This window comes from Diabrotica undecimpunctata, chromosome 2 (assembly GCF_040954645.1).
Source record: "Diabrotica undecimpunctata isolate CICGRU chromosome 2, icDiaUnde3, whole genome shotgun sequence".
Taxonomy (NCBI): Eukaryota; Metazoa; Arthropoda; class Insecta; order Coleoptera; family Chrysomelidae; genus Diabrotica; species Diabrotica undecimpunctata.
In genome coordinates, this window is record NC_092804.1 from 117294485 (window position 1) to 117317509 (window position 23025).

The 23025-nt window shown below is 34.0% G+C and overlaps 2 protein-coding genes across 2 annotated transcripts in view; one reads left to right on the forward strand and one right to left on the reverse strand.

The window, feature by feature from the left end:
* Pngl (N-glycanase Pngl) overlaps positions 1 to 23025 on the reverse strand; it is a 124022-nt gene that overhangs the window by 33785 nt on the left and 67212 nt on the right. The gene's annotated exons all lie outside the window — the stretch shown is intronic.
* Positions 1 to 23025, forward strand: part of LOC140433078 (uncharacterized) — a 44803-nt gene that overhangs the window by 7849 nt on the left and 13929 nt on the right. The window contains exon 2 of the mRNA XM_072521138.1: positions 7579 to 7644. Coding sequence (XP_072377239.1) covers positions 7579 to 7644 — 66 coding nt within the window. The remainder of the gene's footprint in view (positions 1 to 7578; positions 7645 to 23025) is intronic.

Consider the following 23025-nt stretch of genomic DNA (forward strand, 5'->3'; position numbering starts at 1 on the left):
TCAGTACAGACTCATTTTTGCTTAATTTTTTGCTTCTCAGTAAACTGTTCATGTCATATTATTGATTTCCTTTTAAAATTATTTCCTCTACTGTGTCGCTACCAGTTTTTTCAATTGTTACTCAAAATTATTTGAAGATAGGTACAGATTCAAACCTAAAGTTGGATGTGATCTGGTGAGTATTTATTTTTATGTCTTTATTACGTATCTTCATATAGATTCTTTTATATTTATTGATCTGCAAACCTATTCTTTTTGTTTCCTTTTTATTATTTTTCTAATGTCGTCTTTGTGTTTGCTAAGATGGCCAGATAATATACGTATGCTATGATTTTGAGTTTATTGGTAATATATTTATATTACTATTAATTATTTTTTTATTTATAATTAGATATTTTTATTATTCAGTTTTAACTTCCTGATTATTGCTTATGGGATTAGGCTTAACAGTGTCGTGGAAATAGCATCTCCTTGATTTTCTTTTTGTTGTTTATTTAAATTTCTTCAGAAACTGTTCTGTTCAATCTAACTTTCCCGATGTTGTTTTTAAGCGTCACTGTCAACTCTTCCTTATTTTTTTGAATCCCTAGCTCACTTAATTCTTCAATAATTTTTGCCCGTAATATTGTATCAAAGGCACTTTTGAAGTCTATAAAAATCCCATGTATTTCTCGACTGTAATCTCCTGCTTTTTGCCTTATCTATTTAATTGTCTATTGTATGTGTGTGGAGATGTGATGTTTCGTCCAAACATAAGAAAGGGAACCAAGCGTTTTGTTGGTTTCGTATTAAGACGTCGATTCCAAATAATCTCGGTCGAAGTAAGGATGATTTCCGGTAATAAAGAAAGTATTGAATCTGCTACCAGTCAATTTTATTGATCACAACTATTCTAACAAATGCGATTTTATATAATAATTATCATCGAAAGCCGACCATAAATGCTTCTTGCTATGTCGTTGATCGCGAACAGATGTGAATATATCCCGTTTAAGATTCTAATTGCACTATTTCCGCGTGAAAATCAAAGAGAGGAAAATTTTTATATCATCGAACCGCTACGACTGAAGGCCGATACTTGAATATGTTTTTGTGTTACTGAATCGTCGCCAACATCAAGTCAGGGACCACAACCCGTTAAATCACCGGTTTAGCAACTCCTAGAATTTATTTAATACAATGTACGACTTGACGGTCAGGTAGTCTCTGAGAGAAAAAGGTTTTATTTTTTGAACCAAGAATAGATTTTTAAGTCCACTAAACATTCGGAGAACTGATATAAAGAGAATTGACAAACTGACTTTCCTGTAAATTACCTTACTTTGTAAATAAATACTTTTATGTTAAAGAGATTTGAACAGTATGTATGGCGTTTATTGTCTATTTGACTAGCCTAAAACCATTCTGATAATCTCCCAAGATTCTTTCTGCATGTGCAGCCTAGTGCTTATTGTATTAGGTAAGATCTTATAGGCAATGTTTAGTTTTTGCAATCGTCATGGTCACATTGTTATGAATCGGCACTACAATTCCTCTGTTCCATTCATCTGACATATTTTTATTACATATCTTCTCTATTAGGAGAAATATTTCTTTATGCACTGATGCTAATTCATAGTTTATTAGCTCTTCTACTATATCGTCCTCAATTACTGCGTTGTAATTTCTGAGCTTTTTTATCTGTTTTTTAATTTCATCTGCTTTAAATTTCGATTTCGTTACTGTGAATTTCTGGTGTTTCGTCATCTTCAATGAATGCTTCTTCATTTATGTATAATCCTTTTTTGCAATGTTACTTTTAGTCGCTTTAACTTTTTTGTAGAATTTCTTTATTTTATCATTTTGTCTATATTTCTCAATATCTTCTAAATTTTTGTTTATGCAGTCATTTTTCTTATTTTTATTTTTGGAGTTTCATTTCTCACTTTTTCATAGTTTTTTCCATTTTGTTCTGAGAGGTTGTTCAACCATATGATTCTGGTGATGTTTTTTATTACTTTCTCACATTCTTTGTCTAACCAGATTTTGTTCTTCTTTGTTTTCTTTTTTTTACTATTTTGTTTTTATCTTTTATTTCTTTTCATCTTTAATTTATGTCCGTTAATTTGCTCATATTATCCACTTAAATTATCACTCATCTGTTGTTTATTCTTTTACTTTACTTCAGGTTTATTTAGTAAGTACATCGACACTTCTTTTGTCGCTTTAACCTGGCATATTTGATTTTCATTGAATCTTGCTGGATGTCTCAAGGTAGTTTTATGTTTTTTTGGATGTTCGAATTTTGTTAAAAGAAATACCATGTTAATTTGTGCATACCATCTGTGCATTTATATCACATAATATCATACGTAAATCCTTCTTTGGGATTTAGTCACTTACTCTGTTCACCTTTTGGTAAAATTGATCTTCTTCTTGTTGTTCAGTTAATTCAGTTAGTGCTTATATATTGTTATATTTTATACACGTATCCTTCAGTTTCAAGCTCAGGATGGCCATCCTTCAATTTAGGGGTTTAAATTTTGGTATTTTATTTAAGAATTTATTTATGTAAAATCCTAATCTATTATCTCCTATTTCTCTCCGCTGTATAAAAATGTATAATCATTCTTGGTTATTTCTCCTGCTTTTTCCCATGTTACTTCTTGTATGGTCGTATTATATTTCTTTAGTTATCTTGCGACCTCTTCCACCTTTCCAATCTTTACATTGGAACCCCTTATTGATTAGACAATGTTAGGCCTATTGAAGTAAGTTTAGATTAAAATAAACCCAAGACAAAAAATCAAGATCCGGGGATCTTGCTGGCCACTCTATAAATCCTCTCCAACCTATTAATCTGTTAGGGAAAATATTATCTAAATAATCACAAACTTCTAGCGCATAATGCGGTGGCACTTGTGAATTTTGTTTATCTGTATATAACGTGGCTATAGCTAGAATAATGTCATTTTGTATCACACCTAAATATTTTTGAGCTATCAACGTTTTTCAATAAAAAATGGACTCACAATGTTGTTGCCAACAATTCCTGCCCAAACATTACCTTTTTCAGAATACTGAGTATGGGCCTCCGTCATCCAATGAGTATTGGTATCTGACCAGTACCCACAGTTTTGCCTATTAACAGTTCCATTTAAATAAAATGATGCTTCATCTGAAAATACTACATGACCTACAAATTGTGGGTCATTATTCAATCGCTCAATTGTCACTTCGCTAAATTCAATCTTTCCTTCAAAATCATTCTCACTGAGCTCCTGAAGTACATGAACTGTATACCTGTATTTATACAGACTTTATGTAGACCTTATTGTTTTTCAAATATTTTAAAACTGTAGATTTACTCACTGAATTTTGAGGTGCGATTTGTATACTGGATATTTTTACGTTGTTACTAACAATTTCAATTTTTCATTTTCACCAATTGCAGAACGACTTTGTAACTGCATTCTCCATTTTTTTTTTCTATTTTCGACACAGTGGGTTGACAAATAGGAAGATCTGACACTTATCATTACATACATCACAAACTTCTTGTTGGGTTCGGCACTTGTTACCATACCCACACATCATTAAAATTTCAATTCTTTCTTTTTCATTTAATCGTACCATTATTTATGAAAGTTCAAAACTACGGTATCTATTGTTTGAGACTAGTATTGGAAACATAGCTCTCTAAAAAAACCTACCATGTTTGTTAGTCCAGTTATTTCAATAAAATTATAGATTTAAAATTTCTTATATCTATAAAATTTATCTGTAATTCACAAACCGATTATTTTAGACTATACATATTGTATATTTTTGTAATCGTCTATTGTTGTGAAATGCAAAAATTAAGAGAAAAATGTGTTGTTCTATTTAAAAAAAAATGACGTCATTTACACGAATTTATTAATACATTCAATTATAGCGTAATATGCGCATTTGAAATTAAAAATTAAAGTGTGAAAGCATTCAAAATACTTAAAATACTGTTGGACCCAAACATATTGAATTTATTCTAATCTAAACGTCCCCACTGTATATTCTCTTAAAACAGTACGCCACTGGTAAACTAAAAACTTAAAGTTATATTTTAAATCTTAAAATAATTTTTTATATTTCCTGTATAATTAAAATTGTAATAACTGATGTTTATTTTCAAATAAACCAATTTACAATAGTTTATCCAAAGTATAAGTCAGTAAGAACACCAGTTTTGTTTTTTAATCCAAATTTCAATTAAGTACCATTTTAATTTCATAAAAAGTTCTCATTTTTCTAATACTAATCCTGCTAGCCGTCAAATTTGTCTCAAAATGCCTGCAACAATTCTCGACAAAGTACAAAAATACATTACAGCTGAAAGAAGACTCTGAGAAGAAGCATACCTGCTCACTGAGTTCACTCACTTGCCCACATAGACTTGTTAAGGCGGACTCAAACGACTCGTGTACTTGGCAAGTACATAATTATTTGCCCATTTTGCAAGTAAAGTAAAGTAAGTATTTTATACGAGCTTTGCGATTGCAATGGAAAACATAATGTACAATTCTTATTCTTAAAAACCTTGACAACTAATTCAGTGGTGAGGCAGTCAATATGGATAGAGATCCTCCGGAAAATCTCTTTGTTGCTTCCGCAGCTTTTGTTGTGATGTGCTTATTTAATGAAATTAAAAAAGAGGAGAAGATGATGGATGGTATCATTAAATAAAAGTCGGAATAGGCAAGTACTTGTATTTAAAATTAACTAAAACAGCATTGTAGATACAGAAACTTAAAAAAAATATATTATAATTTTTTTTTGTAAGTAGATACAGCACCATCAATATGTTGCAGGATCTCAAACGAGAACCTTGACGCCATGTGGCCATTAGCGAATCTTTTTTTTCTTCAATTCATTTATAGTGCACTGGACAAATATGTTATCTTGTATTTTTTTCAAGGCACCATTAACTGCATTACGATTTTTATGTTCTTTATGTTTGGTCATCCAAATGACCTGCTCATTTTTATAAAAATCAAAAAACACGTCATTTGTCCCCTCCATTTCAATAAAAACATACACAACACAACAACACACATACACAAATAAAACATACGCTCCTGAGGTCTTTAAAAACTAAATGAATAATCGCAGTAACTGCCAATTATTGATAGATTTCGTTTGAGCGCCTCTGCAATTATAGACAAGTATGTACTTCGCAACTGTACGAATAATCGTGATTCCTTTGACTCTAGTTATTTTGACCGATAACATATGGAAAACCGACAAGTGGAAAGAGTGACAAATAATTATACGAGTAACCCAATCACACGACATGGCAAGTATAAGAAAGTGACGATTATTCGCCAAGTACACGTGTCGTTTGAGTCCGGCTTTACAAATACAAATATTTGAGAGAACATAAGTAAAACATTAAAAATCTATAAAAACTTCCTTTGATATCCGATTGCCGTTGGAACCTCACTAGTAGCTCACTTTATTGACTTGTGTTTCTGCGATTCCGGTGTAACGTTAAATTTTTACTTCGTTTACACCATTTTAGATATACTTTTACTCTATAGTAAAATTTTAACGTTAAATTTTTTACTCTGAGTGTTAAAACTTTACTCTCTAATTCGGAATAAGTAACACATTGGAAAGTTGATCTCTACTATGTTAAGTTTTTTTAAATAGCAAGTGTGGTCAAGTTGATGAAGTAATCGTATTTTATAAGGGTCAAATCTATTGGATTTTATAATTCGATAAACACTAGATTCTGATACACAAGATGCGAGATAGTTGTCTGATAGACTGTCGACTATCCATTTGTAAATGACATAATATCGCCACTTCAGCTGCTTCATATTTCGCACTCGACGGTGCTATGTATTGTTAATGTCACCAACTTATCAGTAAAATATTTAACGTATTGGTGACTTACGTTTTTTTTTGGAGTGGTTGGTATTAAAGATTCTTGCCGTATCCTTAGCACACTGAATATTTCTATAATATAGCTCAATTCTTTCTTCACTATAATATGCCATTTTTGTAAGCCTTTACAATAATATTTCTGACTAATCAGTCGTTGACAAATCTCAAATCAAAGGTAACCTGGTAAACACTAAAGAAGATAATTAGGATTCATTATCTTTAAATAAAAATTATATGAAAAAATCATATTTATACAAAAAGAAAAAAAATATCTTCAACAGACGTGGCGTGTTGATATGGATTTGCAGGTTGATTGAATTATTATATTGGAGGTCACTACAAACATTGAGTTAGTTAATTTGGTAAAATTTGATGTTTTTATCGTGATTAGTGATATTCATCCAATAAATTAGTTAAATCCAAAATTACCTTCAAAGTTATTACGTAAGTTAAAAAAATAATAATAAAGTGTTTTAGAGTGTAAACTGGAGAAAAAAAAATTACCATTTAAATGATGTGCCACTCGACCACACTTGCTATTAAAAAAAACTGTTGGTTGATGCGGGGCAGTAGGGGGTTTACATTTGAGGGCATGAATTTTGCATAAAAATTCGTTCCCCTCCTAATACAAATTGACGTGTTTTCTTAAATTTTGAACTCTTAGCTTCTGAGTTTCTCAGGGGTTCTCGGGGGGGGGGGGGGTCAAATTTGTATAGATGCTTGTCTAGTTTCTCCCTTGATTTGTGGAAATGACCAATAGTGGAACAATCACGGAACAATTTGTTGGAACTTTACGGCACCTCCACCTATCTTCGTTATCACTAAGACTCAAAACCATTTGATGATTATTTACGCATCTGTTCTCATTTATAATGTCTCTGTATAATACATAGGTTACTGTGGGAAAAACGATGATTAGTATTTAACCTACATGCATATCACGGTGTTTATCATATCTCGCGTTAGGGTGACGCCTGAGGGGTTATGTAATTAAACTGGTACTTAACAAATAATCATTAAATTAAGATGTTAGCTATTTATATATAACAGAGTATATGAAAAGAGCTCTTTTATAATGCTTGTCTGCTTTTTTGCTTAATGCTTGTCTGCTAAATGCTCTCTCCTGCAATGCGTATTTAAAAACATTGGTGCATTCCATGAACAGCTCGGTAGTATAAGTTGATTTTGTTTATTAGTACCCAGAATTAGTAAACAAAACGTTTAGTAAATTCAAGACAATCTCATTTGACAACAAAAAAATGCTCATTAGATTTCAATTTTTTTAACATTGGATAAAGGGAGTAACATTTTAACACACCGACTAAAAATTTAACGTTAAGATTTTACTCTAGGGTAAAATTACAACGTTAAAATTGTATTCTAGAGTAAAAATTTAACGTTATACTTATTTTAATTTAGAATAAAAATATAACGGAATAAAAATTTATTGTTACACTGGCTCGTCACGAAGTCACATAAAGGTATACCGCAAACAGAAGAACGAGTATGGTCACAAGTAGTCTGGACGTACCTTAAGAAGTTCATATGTAATATGTCAAGTTATTTGTTATTAAAGGTAAACAAAACAACTTTAAAATTAAAAAATTAAAAATATTATGGAATAATAAGAAAAATTAAAGCTATATTTTTCTTTAATATCTACTTTTATTTTAGATACGAATTATCATAGGTATGACTGGAATTTTTATAATTGGTATTGGTCAAGGAGTTACTCTGAATGTAAGAACTCTCACTGTAACGTTTACCATTTGGATGTTAATGTTCATTCCGATAATTAAGACACATGTTTTATTTAGTGAATATTCACTATTAGTATTGACGATATATGTACGATTAACAGTGTTAAACAAATTGTTAAAAAAATTAGCAAAAGGTACTGTAATTTGTCTGTTGTTTATTGCTACTTCCTTAAGATATTTAAAGTGAGTTGAATGCGATAAAACGGCACAATACAACAATCATTAACTACCTTAGTTATTACGTTGTATAGCATACTCAAATTTATTTAGCAGATATTTTTAAAAATATCTACGTAACACATGTCACAATAAAATATTCTATTTACGTTTTCTGGATAATTTTTCGGTCGATATCATATGTATTACTATATATGATGTCAATAAAAATCAAAAGTGCTATTATTACTCGTGTGAAGGAGCCTATTGCAATAAAGTAGATTCCATGAAATCAAATTATCGTTGATAGTCTAAGGTGACACCGAAAAATCCATTTACTCACATTTTTCTGTATTATTTAAGTACATGAAGTGTTTATGAATATTGATATTCATCCAGTGTTCTAATTGCGCTTTTTATGATAGTTTCTCATCTTTCTCAATTATAGCTTACTGGTACCAAGTTTGTATCTACGAATATCTCCACTGTTGCAGTTCCTGTTTGTCGCCTCCTCATTCTCTTTCCTTCTGGCTGTTCTAGATCATTACACCATTTATATAGTAAATATGGGTGCAAAAAATCTTCTTCTTCTTGACTGGCTTTACAACTAGGGGTAGTCTTCGCCACATCCACTATAGCCCTACATCTTCTACGATCTTGCGCTCCCTTTTCCCATTGTTGTACCCCAATCCTAGATTAATCGGCTTTAACATCATCCTTCCATTCATCTTTTTCCGGGATGGCCTACGGATCTTCTACCAACTGATCTCTCAAAAAACACTGTCTTTAGCATTGCGGTGCCTTCACCACTCTCCTGTCAATTTATATCTTTGAGGGCCAAATATCATTCAAGAACCTCGCTTTTTGAAATACCAGCAGCTGATGTTTTTCCCGCTGATGTAAAGTTTCACTTCCATATGTAACAGCTGGGCAAGTAATTGGCATGTACAGTCTTAATTTAGTTTGTTTTTTTTAGTAGCTTATATCTTAATAATGATGACAGGAAGTATAATGCTCTATTCTCAGCAGTTATCCTTGCTGAGACCTGCTTTTCTATGTGGTTGTCATCTGTGATTACAGCCACAGATATTTAGACTTTTACTACTTCAAAGTTGTGGTCATACATAGTTATGTTCTGCCTAACTCTTGATCTTGGAATTTTGGATAATAGCATGTATTTCGTCTTCTCTTTATTTATTTGAAGACCCAGACTACCTTTTTCCTACCTTTTTCTTTGGAGAACGAGCGACTGCATCTAGATCATCAGCAACGGCCAACAATAGTCTTGATCCTCGATTCGTAAACCCCTCTGTCAGATCAGTCGATATTTTACTTATTGCATATTCTAAGGCCATATTGAATAGCAACGGTGATAAGGGGTGTCCTTGTCTAAGTCCTGATGTTATACTAAATGGCATTAATTTTATGCTTCCATCTATACCTATGCATATGAGTCACGCACATTTGAGTTAGCTCCACTAATTTTCTTGATAGTCCCATTTCTAGCAGTTTTTTTTCTGATATTTGTCGGTTAGTAAATATTTGATCTATTGTTGACTTTCCAGTACGAAAACCGCATTGGTTGTCGCCTAAAATATCTTCCGAATTCGAAGTAAGCCTCTTTAGCAAGATAATTGATAGAACTTTATATGCTTTGTTAATAAGCGATATGCTTCTATAGTTTCGAAATTGTTCTTTATCTCCCTTCTTGTAAGGGTATTATAACGCTTTCACTCCATTCCCTAGGCATTTTGTGTTGTTGTCATACTTTCAGAATTATGTCATACAATTTTAGGTGTAAAACGTTTCCTCCCTTTCTTGGCAATTCTTTATTTATACCACCATTTCGTAGCGCTTTGTGATCTTTAAAAGATGCTATCACATTTTTTACTTCTTGAAGGGGCTGGTATTTTCACATCTGCAGAATGGACTGAAATATCTTCTTCCTGAATCTCACTTTCAATATTTGGTAAATTCTAAAAGTATTCCTTTCATCGTTCGACGATTTCTGCTTCCATAATTAATAGTTCAAGTAATTTTCATTATAATTAATTGTGGCTTCAACCCATATAAACGTAGTATTTAAACTAGATTTTGATTTATAACGTGTTTTAAGCATTTATGAACACCTTCAATAAAACATCTGTTTTAGACTTGAATGTAAACGATGACCAACGTTTAGCGAAGTTAAATCGAATCGTGAAAATATTCAACAAAATATTATTCGCGTCAAAGAAAATCAACGAATTATTTCAAGTTCAAATGCTATTTGCACTTGGGAATACTCTATTTATTTTTGTTTATCCATTTTTCTTTATATATTGGATGGTAAGTTAGTGTAATTTATTAAATTGTTTTTTCTGTACCTTCAATATTTCCAATCATTAGAATGTGTCTATTACAATTTGCCCATTTTTACCAACATCTTCGTAAACATCTCACTAATACATATATTTAATATTATAATAGTTCTCATCATAAATTAGTATACAGGGTGGCCAGAAGAAAACGAAACAAAAGCATTATCAGGAACTGCGACAACATAAAAAAAAAAACAGCGATAGGTGAATTTTTGATTAAGGGTGACACATTTTTTCGGTATTTTCGATTATTTTACTTTCAACCCTAAGTCACGGTAAGAACGACCCCAACATTTTTTATTGACAATGTCGATCAAATAAAGTATTGTTTGAACGCCCTTGCAATTCCCTATACGTTAATCCTTAAATTTTTAATTTCGGTACAATACTTTTAAATTTGATTTATTAAAAAAAATACATTTTAAAATTAATATTTTTAGCTGGATTATGATTTCTTAATTGATCAAATTGTGAAACTGATGACCTACGGTGTCCATACAATGATAAATGTTTATTCGAAACGTTCTTCCACATTCCGAAGCATTTGCGGAATGATTCGTAGGCATTCGTTGACAATTCGTTGACATAAATCTTCTAAAGATACGGGTGATGTTTAATGGATTTTACTTTTAGGTGTCACCACAACGAAATCAGGGACAACAAATATTTAATTGACGAATTGACGAACAAGTAAAGTATAATACGGAGCACCGTCCTGTTGAAAAATCAAATGATCTTCATCATTTGACTTTTCATTGTTAACCATTGAATCATCATTCATTGTTAACACCATTTAGTAATTGCAAATACATTTAGCCAGTCAAATTGCTAATTAAAAAAAATGGAGTTTTGGATCACCAAAAATACCAGCCCATACATTTAATTTTTGTGGTTGTTGTGTATGCACCTCGTGAAACCTCGGTTACTGCTCGCTCACTGATTATTTCACAAAACTGTAAACGACGGTCATATGCATACTCATTAAGTTATACATTAAGTCATACACTAGGTGTATTTTATATGCACGGAATCTGTTCAAAGCCTTCAAAATGGCTTGGACGCCCTTATATTCACAAGATATTGGACCGTATTTAAAAATTTAAAGACTAATATATTGGGAATTGCAAGGGCTTTCAAAAAATATCTTATTTGATCCCTATTGCCATTAAAAAATCTTGGGGTGATTTTTACCCTGCATTAGGGATGAAAGTAAAACTTTTGTATAGAAAGTACACTTATGTAGACTTTTATGTACTTTATGTAAAACTTTCGAACTGATAACGAGGTCGACAGACTAGTTGGACGTGTGTAGTGTCGCTCCGAAATTAAATTCCATTCTTGGGTGGTTTCGAGTGTAATCTGCATACAAAATAGTGCAAAGTGTATTTAAAAAGGACCTTTATGTAAGTAAATGTTATTATTAAATTAATAGTTAGTTTTAATTGCCCTACGGATAAAAGTGAAATTTCTGAGTGGTCGAAACGAGTTGAGCTTTTTGCGCTGGACGGGTGATTAAGAACGATAAATAATTATCAACAAAAACAATAGGTCTGTTATACTGCCCTATTAAAAAAGAACCCCGTATCTCCACTATAGCGAGTTTTGAGAAAAACGCGATTTAAGATTTTTGTTTAATTCCTTGTGTTTTTGGTACAATAATAACACAAAATCATTTAGGGTAGAGTGTGTAGCATCGTAGTTAACTTTTTTCAAAAAAAAAATTACAAAATTACCATATGGACATTAATTATGCGACATACGGGCTAACAAAGCAAATAAATATGTCAAATTTACTTAGCTAAAACCACGTATTATCCAGTAATTATTATAAAATTTATATAACTGCCTCGAAAGGCAAAACATTTAAATATTTTAATAATATTTTTTATAAACATGTGTTGAGTAAAACATAAGTATTTACGAAAAAGGTTTATTTAAACATACAAAATGAAAATTATTATTAATCGGAAGTTGGCAATTTTTCTCAAAATTGATGGTGGTTCGCCGGTATAATTTGACCTAAGTTTTTTTAATATTTGTTCTTTTCTCTTCTTAGCAATCCCAGAAGGTTTCGTCACAGGTGTGGGGCCCTTTATCCCAGATTTTAACACTCTGGCCTGCAAAAAGTCTATCTCTATCAACTCCTCGCTATCGTCAATCTTAACGTGTAAAATTTTGCTCTCTCTCTTTACAATTACTTTAACAATTTATGATATGGTAAATACATGACTCTGTTTTCTTTAATTTTGACAATGATGATAAGTCTTTCCAGATAAGAACATCGGAAACCTCCATTTCTTTCACCACCAAACGATTCAAATTACACGTTTTAACGGCCTCGACGAGATCATGATAATCACAAACTTTTTTCTTTTTCTTTAACGATAGTTCCACTTGGTGGTGGAAACTATTAGCGGTGTTGCTCTATTCCTTAGAAAAAACCTCGCATATCGTTTTATCCTACGTTAAAAACCCTTATCTGCTGAGCATATACCAGGTTCTTACTACGAAACGGTAAATGCCAGGTTTATACTAAGCATAATAGTCGTTTTTGGCGTTTACGGGGAAACTATTTGCTTTCATAAAATATTTAGAAATGTAAAATACTGGTTTTTCTCTATGTGGATATGTTATATAAATCATAATGATTCATATGGTGCAAATATCCCAATTTTTCTTATTTTGGAGATACGGGGTTCTTTCTTAGTAGGGCAGTATACAGGTTTCGGTAAAATTACAGAATCATAAAGGCTGAATTTATTTGTTGTTTTAATATTGATGGTATTTTTGTATTTACAAGCGGTAGAACTCGAAACTGGTTAGGATCGAGAATATTTGTTAAGATTTAACTGTTGAGGTAGGTGCGTCGCTTGTCGCGATCCGTAACCGTTACTTATAATATTTATATTTGTAAATACTTTAATTATTTGAATAAGAAGAAAGATGGCGGATGGTAATGTTGATGAAGATGGTAAAAGAACAAGCAAAGAGGAGCTAGACATATTTAGCAGGAGCAGAAAAGTGAGCCGAACACCAGACAGGTCGAAACCATCAAAGAATGAAACCAGCAGCCAGAATGAAATGATGGAACTAATGAGACAAATAGCAAGCGATAATAAAAAGAAAAACAAGGACCTGGAAGATATAAAAAATACAATGGGTGAAAACAAAATAGTGAATACAAATTGCAAATAGCCCAACACCGAAAGGTACAAATGGGTCTACTGATTAAGTTTATGTAAAACTTTCACAGTATTGCCTACAGTAGTCTTACATACACTACATATTTCTCTAAAGTTAAAGGGTGGACGCTAAAAGTAGACAGTATGAATAGAATGAAATAATTTAAGAAGTAAAAGTATTAACGGATTTTATTACAATCGACGTCAATGAACTGAGCAAACCTCATAGGGGCTGCACTTATGTCATTAGTGTAGATTTGTTGATTAACCCTTTCAATACGACTTTAGATTTTATTAAATCTCCCATTTTAAATATATAGATTTGGTCATATGGAGTTAGAAAACATAAATCACGAATTTGTAATTTTTGCATAAATTACTTTTTGAAAAAAAAAGTCCTGGGACATGTTTATCCCCGTAGTACTGAGTAAATATGTCTTAACAGTAATAAAGAAACAGTATTGTATGAAAAAAAAAATATTTTTATTCTACCTCCACTATTACCTCCACTTACCTCCACTAATTAGCGATTGTGCCAACTCGATAACAAAATCAATGATGCCATTTGAACATTCAGTGTAAATTTTAAAGCTGTTGAACATTGCCGTCATTAGTAGCCAAAAAAACCTTTTTTCAACATTTGGTAATCCTGTCTAATTCATAGCGAGTAGTCATTTTGTCAGCGTGATCAAAGACGTCCATATAACTATTGGTTATAAAAAATTGTTACGTCTGGACAACTTGTTTATTTTAAACTGCCATCTGTCAGCTTTCGTTTTATCAATAAGGTTGTACTATCATGACAATTGCTCATGACTAGTACATCCTTGGTGTCTTTCCATCTACTAGATACTACACCCTCTTTGCATACAAGTATTTCGTATTTACTTTTTTCGAAGGGGTCTACAAATTTTGGTATATTTTTTTGTTTGACGTGAATGTTCCAACACAAGGAGATTATATTGTATTTATCAGTAAAGAAGATGTAAAAAAGCGGTCGAATTTGTTATTATTTCAGCAAATTTTAGTACAACTCGCTGATCAAGTGTGCCTTCTGTTGGTCCTGTTTCTTTTTCGTTGTAGATGTTTGCATCATACACGTACCATATGTACAATCCCCCTTTTTACTGCTTTCAAGGGGAAATATTGTGTTAGAGAAGATCTCCCTTTTAATTTAGTCACATCTATCGACTGAAAGGTACTGTTACTTCTTGCAGACAGAAAAGTTTTCTTTAAACAGGAAAGAACTTCTTCTATATAATATTCTTTTAATACATTATTGGGTTCATTGAAATATAACTTAGACATAAGTAGTAAAAACCGATCCCAGGATATTGCTTCTTTTATGGCTGTATTGCCTAAAGTAGATGATCAACACGGCCATGACTATCAGCATAGGGAAAACAATGTGTTAGAGAGAGACGTCGCAGTTCGTGACGGCCATGACTACCAGCATAGGGAAAACAATGTGTTAGAGAGAGACGTCGCATTTCGTGACGTACTGGCGACGTCCGAGCGCGGTGCGCGATCCTATTTTTAGGTGGGTCGTACGGTGCGCGAACCAGATGTGCGGTCGGTACCTTAATTTTTTCATGCGTTGCATCGGGATCTCGTAGATATGAAGGGGCGGCTGTTTAACAGACGTCAAATGAAAGCGTTGGTGGCACAGAGAAGCCAACTGTTAATTCTGTCAAAGTTTAATAGTAACTTGCAATTCGTCTTCTTTCCCGTATAGTGCCTAACAGAACATGACATTCGACGCAGGACGTGGCAGTCGACGCAGAATGTGACATTCGGCGTAAAATGTCACGTGAAATGACGTGACATTCGACGTGAAATAACGTGAATGATCTGACATTCGACGTGAAATGTCAAATTCGACGCAGGACATGGCAACGCAAGGCGTCGCTTGACATAAAACGTAATATTCAAAATAGGACATATTCAGTAGTAATATGAATCCCTTCGAGTACATACATAGAGTAATGGAATTTCAAAGAAGACTTAATAAATTAAAGAAAGACATTAAATCGTATGAGGATTTTAAACAAATTACAAGACAATTAGATATCCTGCATATTGACAACAAAACGTGGAAACTGGGAGAGGTGAATCTACAGCAGCATCAAGACACCTGGATTTACGCATGTAGAAAACTACCACCAGCTACATATCCATTAAGACGTATTCAACCAACACCATGGGTGTCAACAACAACAACACCAGCGAGCATATGAAAAGTGAAATAGACAATGTCTATGCAATGTCTTGTGTAATATTAGCATCTGTATTTATCTTAATTTTAAAAATTATTTTTAAAATTGTAAGGAGAAAATTAGAATCTTCATGTAATATAAGACTCGATCAATAAAGTGTTTTAAATAAAAAGCGTTTAATTTTCTAATATATTTATTTATACATATAAAAAATTACAATGGTATTATGTTATTGGCAAACCAGTGACGTAGACGATCCACATTTCTTTCGGTGCATGAAAATAATCCAGTGGCATGACATGGGTTTGCAGTAGGACCAACGTTTCCAGTAGCACGAGACGTACCATCAAACTTGCAAACATCAATAATAGGGGGAAAAACTCCAAAAACGTGACGTTTCTTATCCAAATATTCTGCTTTTTGTTCTCCTCTAACGTAGATGTAATCTGTTGAATACAACAACTTGGTTTCTAGTATTTCATTGATTTTGGACAATTCTACTTGTCCATCAGAGTATCGAATTCCAAGCAGTTTTTTCTCCACATATGATGCAGTCTTTTTATCCTCATTACTTAGCGCATTAAATGGTTTCTGAGGCAAAAAGATGTAATGGCTTCGTTTAAAACCTATTTCAATGGTAAGTTCTTTGGGAACAAACCATCCGTCCACATTGAATCCCTGAATGTCTACGAATGCTACTCTCATGATGACTGCTCGTGTACTACTGACACTTTATGCATCTAATTTAGACTTTTTACAATTTCGCTGAGAGGGAAGTACTCCATTACGCAATCGTGAATTATAATTCAGTAGACTTTGGTATTTTCAGGAAAACCATTATTCCAGTTTTACGCCAACAGTGGATGCTTTCATGCTTTCTTCTTGTTTTGAACAATCGATGACGAACAATGCATGATTCTTGAAAGCTGAGAAATCGAGCAGAGGACGCTTTTGTTGGGAATGTATGTAGCTAGGATAGAATTCAGTATAATTGAAATAGGCCTCATTGTAGTCAGTTTTGCTAAAATCCAACTGCATTCTCTCGTTCGGCCAATATTCTCCATTTAAGGATAATCTGATACTTTGAATATCAACATTGTCAAATAAGGTGGGATCGGCTGAATTCTTGTCACGTTTGTTGGTTTGAAAGAAAACAATGACATAACGAGGTCTTTCAACTGATGTGCTAGTTTTAACGGCCCAAACTTCACGTCTAGCGCCTTTGGTAATGGCAGGTAATTCATGTAATTCCCACTTTCTAAATGGAATAACTATAGGTTGATCTTGTTGAATGGATTTCATAAGTTCCAATTTAATATCATCATTGGGAAATATGTGCTTGACTCTAAGCTCAATGTTAGTGATGTTAATCTTAACAGTTGTAACTTGGCCTTGAGTTTTTTCTTTGACAACTATGCAATCGTTGTCGTTTCGAGCTCGAACTAGTCTTATTGTTTGACGACCGCACGTAATCATTGGGTAATCATTGAAAATGTATATATAAATATATATGTTTAAGAGGTATCTGTATGTTGAATGAATGATCTGCAGCGTGTAGAATGGGATCTTTAGGGTAATTCCAGCCTGCCATAACCATATAATTGGAATCTTCTTGAGTGTAACATGTCATGGCACGTACAGCACTTATGATACCAGGATCCCGCACTGTTTCCATCTCCCTTGCGCTTTCGCTGTACGTACACGAATCGAAAAGAAAAGCATCCACATTATTTGCTAGTTTGACGTCGCCAGTTCCGTTTATTGCGAGTGATCCTTTAATGCATAACAAGGTTTCGCTCATTGCAAAGAACGAGTCAACTTGATTGATGCTAAATTCTACAATGTCATTGCAGTTGAATGATTTGATGAATGGTGCATATGTTCGGTATTCAGCCTTTCGAATCGACTCGTCAAACATTGGCTTACGATAAATATCAAATATTGGAGGCATTATGCTGTTTGAACGTGATCGTTTTCCATACATAGTTGTCATGTTTTCAGTTTAAAACCAAGTGATTGTAAAAACAATTTGTTTGCAAACGTAAGATGTTGCTGCTTAGACGAGGACGTAAGATGTTGCCGCTTAGACGGCTGCACAACTAATGGTGTACTATGGGCAGTAGATTGTCTTATTAATAATCCCATTTCCCTCTTGATCTAAGTTCCAACACCAATGTGCTCTGTTCTCCTCTAAAGTTTACTGGTCGTCCTTCTTGATCGACAGCCAACACTGTGATATTGGTAATTTCTCGTTGCGGTACAACAGGTAAATACAACAAATTGTGTGGAGTTTCGTCAATTGCGTACCCAGGATTTGATTGTATGACAAATTCGTAGATCGTGTGAGCAGGTCTGGTACCATCGAAGGCTCCGGTACTAATGTTGCATTCAAAGCGTATGCTAGATACTTTAATAATCCTAACAGGTCGATCTGAAGAATGTGTCTGTCCAGGATTTAGTATTGCAGGAGAAAATCCCAATACTGCACCAAGACTGTCAGGTTGCTTAAACGAAATCTTATATTTGCTGAAAATTTGACACTGCAACGTGTTATGGTTAGGTTTTAGACTAAATATCGTTTCTGGTTTAAGCACATTATCAGCACCCAATTTCTGTTGTATGTATTCTTCAATATCAGCAATTTCATAACATCCATCGGGGAAATCAAATTGTTGCAATTTGTTTTTGTCATTGTAGTAATAAAACTTGGTATTTTCAATGTTTGTTATACTATTGTAGGAATGGAAAAATCGAAGAGCTATCTCATAATCTTTATTCGGATCCAACACGATTGGTGTGGGAGGTTGAAATGAGAATATGTAATTGGTGCTGTTTACTCTCAACAACTGCGACATGATGACTGACTCACGTCAATCTATTAATAGGTTATTATATTAGAAAAACAACAACAATTACTTTAATAGTTTTATTTGGTCCAAAGCAAGTTTACATAAATGACATGAAGCTTGAGAATCAGGTGGGCCATCCCAGTGAGTCCTCCAATCCGGTCTGTTATAATGTACGAAGCAGGGAAGTAATATCTTCAGGTTAAATTCTCCTCGATATTTTTCAGGCAATTTATGCCATATTTTTAACAATTCTGTAGTTCGTACAGTTCGTATAATATAATCTAGCGGTATGTATTTTAGTTCCTCTTCACTGAATTCTGTAAAGCATTTTTTGTGAAGCATATGGTCCATAAGCAGTTCTGTACTTTTAGTAGGCTCCATTATATAAAAACTTTAAGCATAAATGTCCACAAATAATTTGATTGTAGGTTTGATACTGATGGTTATTATAGGAAATGTTGGCACGTGCACCACCCAGATACTTAACAAGTTCTTTGGACGGCTTCAAATGACCAAATGAATCGAAATACTCTACGTTGTTGTTTATCTTTCTGTATGCTACCCAATGTGTTCCGTTATGTGTGGACACATCCAAGTTTACTATTGCACATTCTCGTTGTCGAGGACCGTCACTAGGCAGAGCGTCATTCATGAAAACACCTCGAAAATGTGGTATTTTAAGGATCTTCGCATAATATGCAATCTCCACATCATATAGCGGACGATTGGGTAGCTTTATTGGAAGTTTTTTTTCAAATACAAGCCGAATCCACCTCTCGGTTTCTTACGTAGGTACAGACCCGAACCGATGTGTTCCATTGCCCTGTTATGGCGAATATCCTCCTCCAATTTCTTTTGGGCATTCTTAGCGTCGACTACTGTCTTCGCCACCCCAGCTGCACCCCCCGCTAAAGCCCCCAAAGCGGAAAGGCCTGCAAATAGAGGTATGAGAGGTAGGAAACCTCCAGATTTTAGTGGTAGTACTCGAGGAACATCAACTTCCTTACGACCACCAAGTCTTTTGATTATAGATTTTGCTATTCGTACAGCCGTCAAAGCAGTATCTGTTAACGATGCTCCTCTTTTCATGGACTTTGCAATTTTTGAGACAACATCTCGATTGAAAGAGTAACGTCCTCGTCTTCCACGACGAGAGCATCCCATCCCCAACTTTCTTTTCGTTTCTTTCTTTCGACTTGAAGCGCTCCCAAGCTCTATCTTCCAATTCTTTATCGGCCTTGTGGCGTTCTTCGAGAGATGAATGCTGCGAATAAGCGATATCGTGTCGTTTGCAAGCTGCGTCTAATGGATTAATTCCTGGATCTCCACGTGCAAGACGTTTTTTTAGTTTTGTTCCAGGCCCACAATACTGATAACCAGGAATATGTAGTTCAACTGGAAGTTTATTAATTAGAGAGTTCACGAGACCTCCTCCTTCGACACATGATGAAGGTCGTTCAGCAAGAGCAGACGCTACCAATTGATAAATTTGGACATTGTCCAGAAAACAACCAACAGTAAACATGGTAAATTGCTGCCAAATTCATTCAGAGCAATTATTTGCGGTCCAAGTGGGTGCGGCAAAACGAATGTAATGCTATCTCTTCTATTCAATCCGAATGGCGCCAAGTTTAAAAATGTCTATGTTTATTCCAAATCCATCTTTCAACCGAAATACCAACTACTGCAAGATGTAATAGCGCAAGTTAAAGGTGTAGGATATTACCCATTTAAAGACAACGAAGAAATTATTAATCCCAGCGAAGCTAAACCCCACTCTGTGTTTTTATTTGACGATGTTGCATGTGATGGACAGCAAAAGATTCGCGAGTATTATTCCATGGGTAGGCATAAAGATATCGATGCCGCTTATTTATGTCAAACATATTCAAAAATACCGAAGCAGTTAATTAGAGACAACTGTAACATGATTGTACTATTCAAGCAAGACGAGATAAATTTAAAGCATGTATTTTTTAGCGAGATAGGTATGGTACTCTGGTAATTATAAAAGATTTTGCTCTCAATAATGGCCGATATCGCAAAGGATTTGATAAATATATAAAATTGTAAGGTAATTATTTAGTCGTTGACACAATGTCAGATGATACGAAGGCCGAACAGAACAAGATGAGTCCCTAAATAAACTGTTTAAACCACTCTCGAAACCTCTCAAAGATATTGCACAATCATCAAAAACATCATACTATCACTAACAAGTTTCATCAAGTTAAGAAAGAAGAAGTGAAAAAGGAGGAGGAGGAGGAGAATGGTGGTGATGATGATGATGTATTTCTTGATGCAACCGATCTAGCGATATCTGATGAAAACATCATTCAAGAACCAATCGATATTCCGATGGATGCCACAGGCGAATATATCGATCAATATCCTCCAATAAGTCACAAGTACATAAAAGAATATTTGATAAAAGACGATAAAATTGATAAAAACTATGGTCCATTTTACGATTCTATTAGTGGTTGGATATTGGGAAAACGTCGAATAAACTTTGACAAACGCAATGGAGACATAATAATAATTCGGGAACGTGATGTAGAAGAACGTAGGTTAGGTGGTATGCCTGGTCTGTATCAACTTTTATTTTATGCCAACGGAGAAACGGAGAAAAATATCATTCTATTATTAAACCTCTATTCAAGCCATCTGATGCAGCAATGAAAAAGCATGCAACTCGATCAAAAAAAGAACTCGAACACAGAACGAAAACATCAACACGATCATCGTCATCTACGGCCAAAGGAACGGGATTGGATGACTCTCGTTTAACATACAACACTGCACCCATGGAGTATATTTATTGGGATGATCCAAATGAGCTAGTTGAACGTCTTAAACTATTGGTGGCTTCGAAAGACGCCGGCAACACATCTCTCGACAACGAAATCGTAGCCATCATCAATGAACTAAAAGAAGCTAATATAATAGAGTAACTGGACATGACGACATCATTTCCACTATGAGTGTCGACAAATTCGGTCATCACTCTCGTAACAGTAGTAATGCTCTAAAGGTGGCACGAGTTACATTTCCACATACGTCTGACGGAAATATTAATGCCGAAAATTTGCAATGTCATGGATCCATCAGACAATGACGATGCTGCAACGAAAAAATACGTTGATGGACAAATCAATGAGTTACGTAATCTGCACCAAACACATAGTGTGTTGTTGCAGCAAAAAACAAATGACCTACAAGATTTAACCATCGGTCTAAACGATGTGAGAAAGGAGCTTCATATAACTACAGTCCCACTTCTCGGGCAAAAGTTACAAAAAATAATCACAGATGGCCTGGAAACACTAAGATGGCAAATATATACAGGACTAAAGCATGCACAAGAAGATCTAGATAACATTAAAGCTACAATACTAAAAAAGGATACGAAAAACAGTATAAATAAGTTGAAAGAAATAATCAAAGATGATTTGAATACACAGAAAAAGGATATGGAGAACAATCTAAAATCTGCTGCAGAAACAGTTGCAAGGCATACGATGTACGATATAAAGATGGAACAGAGGATAAAACAAGTGGAACAATCATTAAAAAGCATAGCAGAAAACATTCATTCATGGGATATAGACAAACGCCTTAAAGTAGTAGAAGGTGCGATAAAATAATGTCTAAAGAAAAGAAAGAGGTGGAGTATGAGTTGCATAAACCAGCACGAAAAAACTATCCTCGTCGTCGAACAATAATCAAAGGAATCGATGACTTGTGGCAAATGGATTTGGCTGAAATGCGTCCTTATGCACACCAAAATAAAAATTACAAACTAATACTAGTTGTAATTGATTGTTTTTCAAAATTTGTGTGGACACGTCCTCTAAAAACGAAGACTGGCGAGGAAATTACTCGGGCATTTTCGGATATTCTCGCTCATACTCGACGAGTCCCAAAAAACTTACAATCCGATCAGGAAACTGAATTTTACAACAGAAAATTTCAAAATTTAATGGTTGTAATACTAGTTGTAATTGATTGTTTTTCAAAATTTGTGTGAACACGTCCTCTAAAAACGAAGACTGGCGAGGAAATTACTCGGGCATTTTCGGATATTCTCGCTCATACTCGACGAGTCCCAAAAAACTTACAATCCGATCAGGAAACTGAATTTTACAACAGAAAATTTCAAAATTTAATGAACACGAAATTAATCATTATAGCACCTACACATCATACAAATGGTTAGATCCTCTACCCATAATTACCGAGGAATATAACAACACAAAACACAGTAAAACAGGATACAAACCGTCTCAGGTTAACAAATCTAACGGAAAAAACCATTTTAAACAAAAGTTATACTCATTTAAAGATTGCCGGTCCACGAAAGCTTAAAGTTGGCGACATTGTACGTGTATCAAAGACAAAACATTTCTTCGAAAAGGCCTACACACCCAATAGGACTACTGAATTATTTAGAATTGCACAAGTTAAGATAACAAATCCTATAACGTATTTGCTCGAAGACATGCAAGGTGCACCGATTAGCGGCGGGTTTTACGAAGAAGAATTGCAGAAAACATCAAACCCTGACATATACCTGGTCGAAAAAGTACTTAGACGAA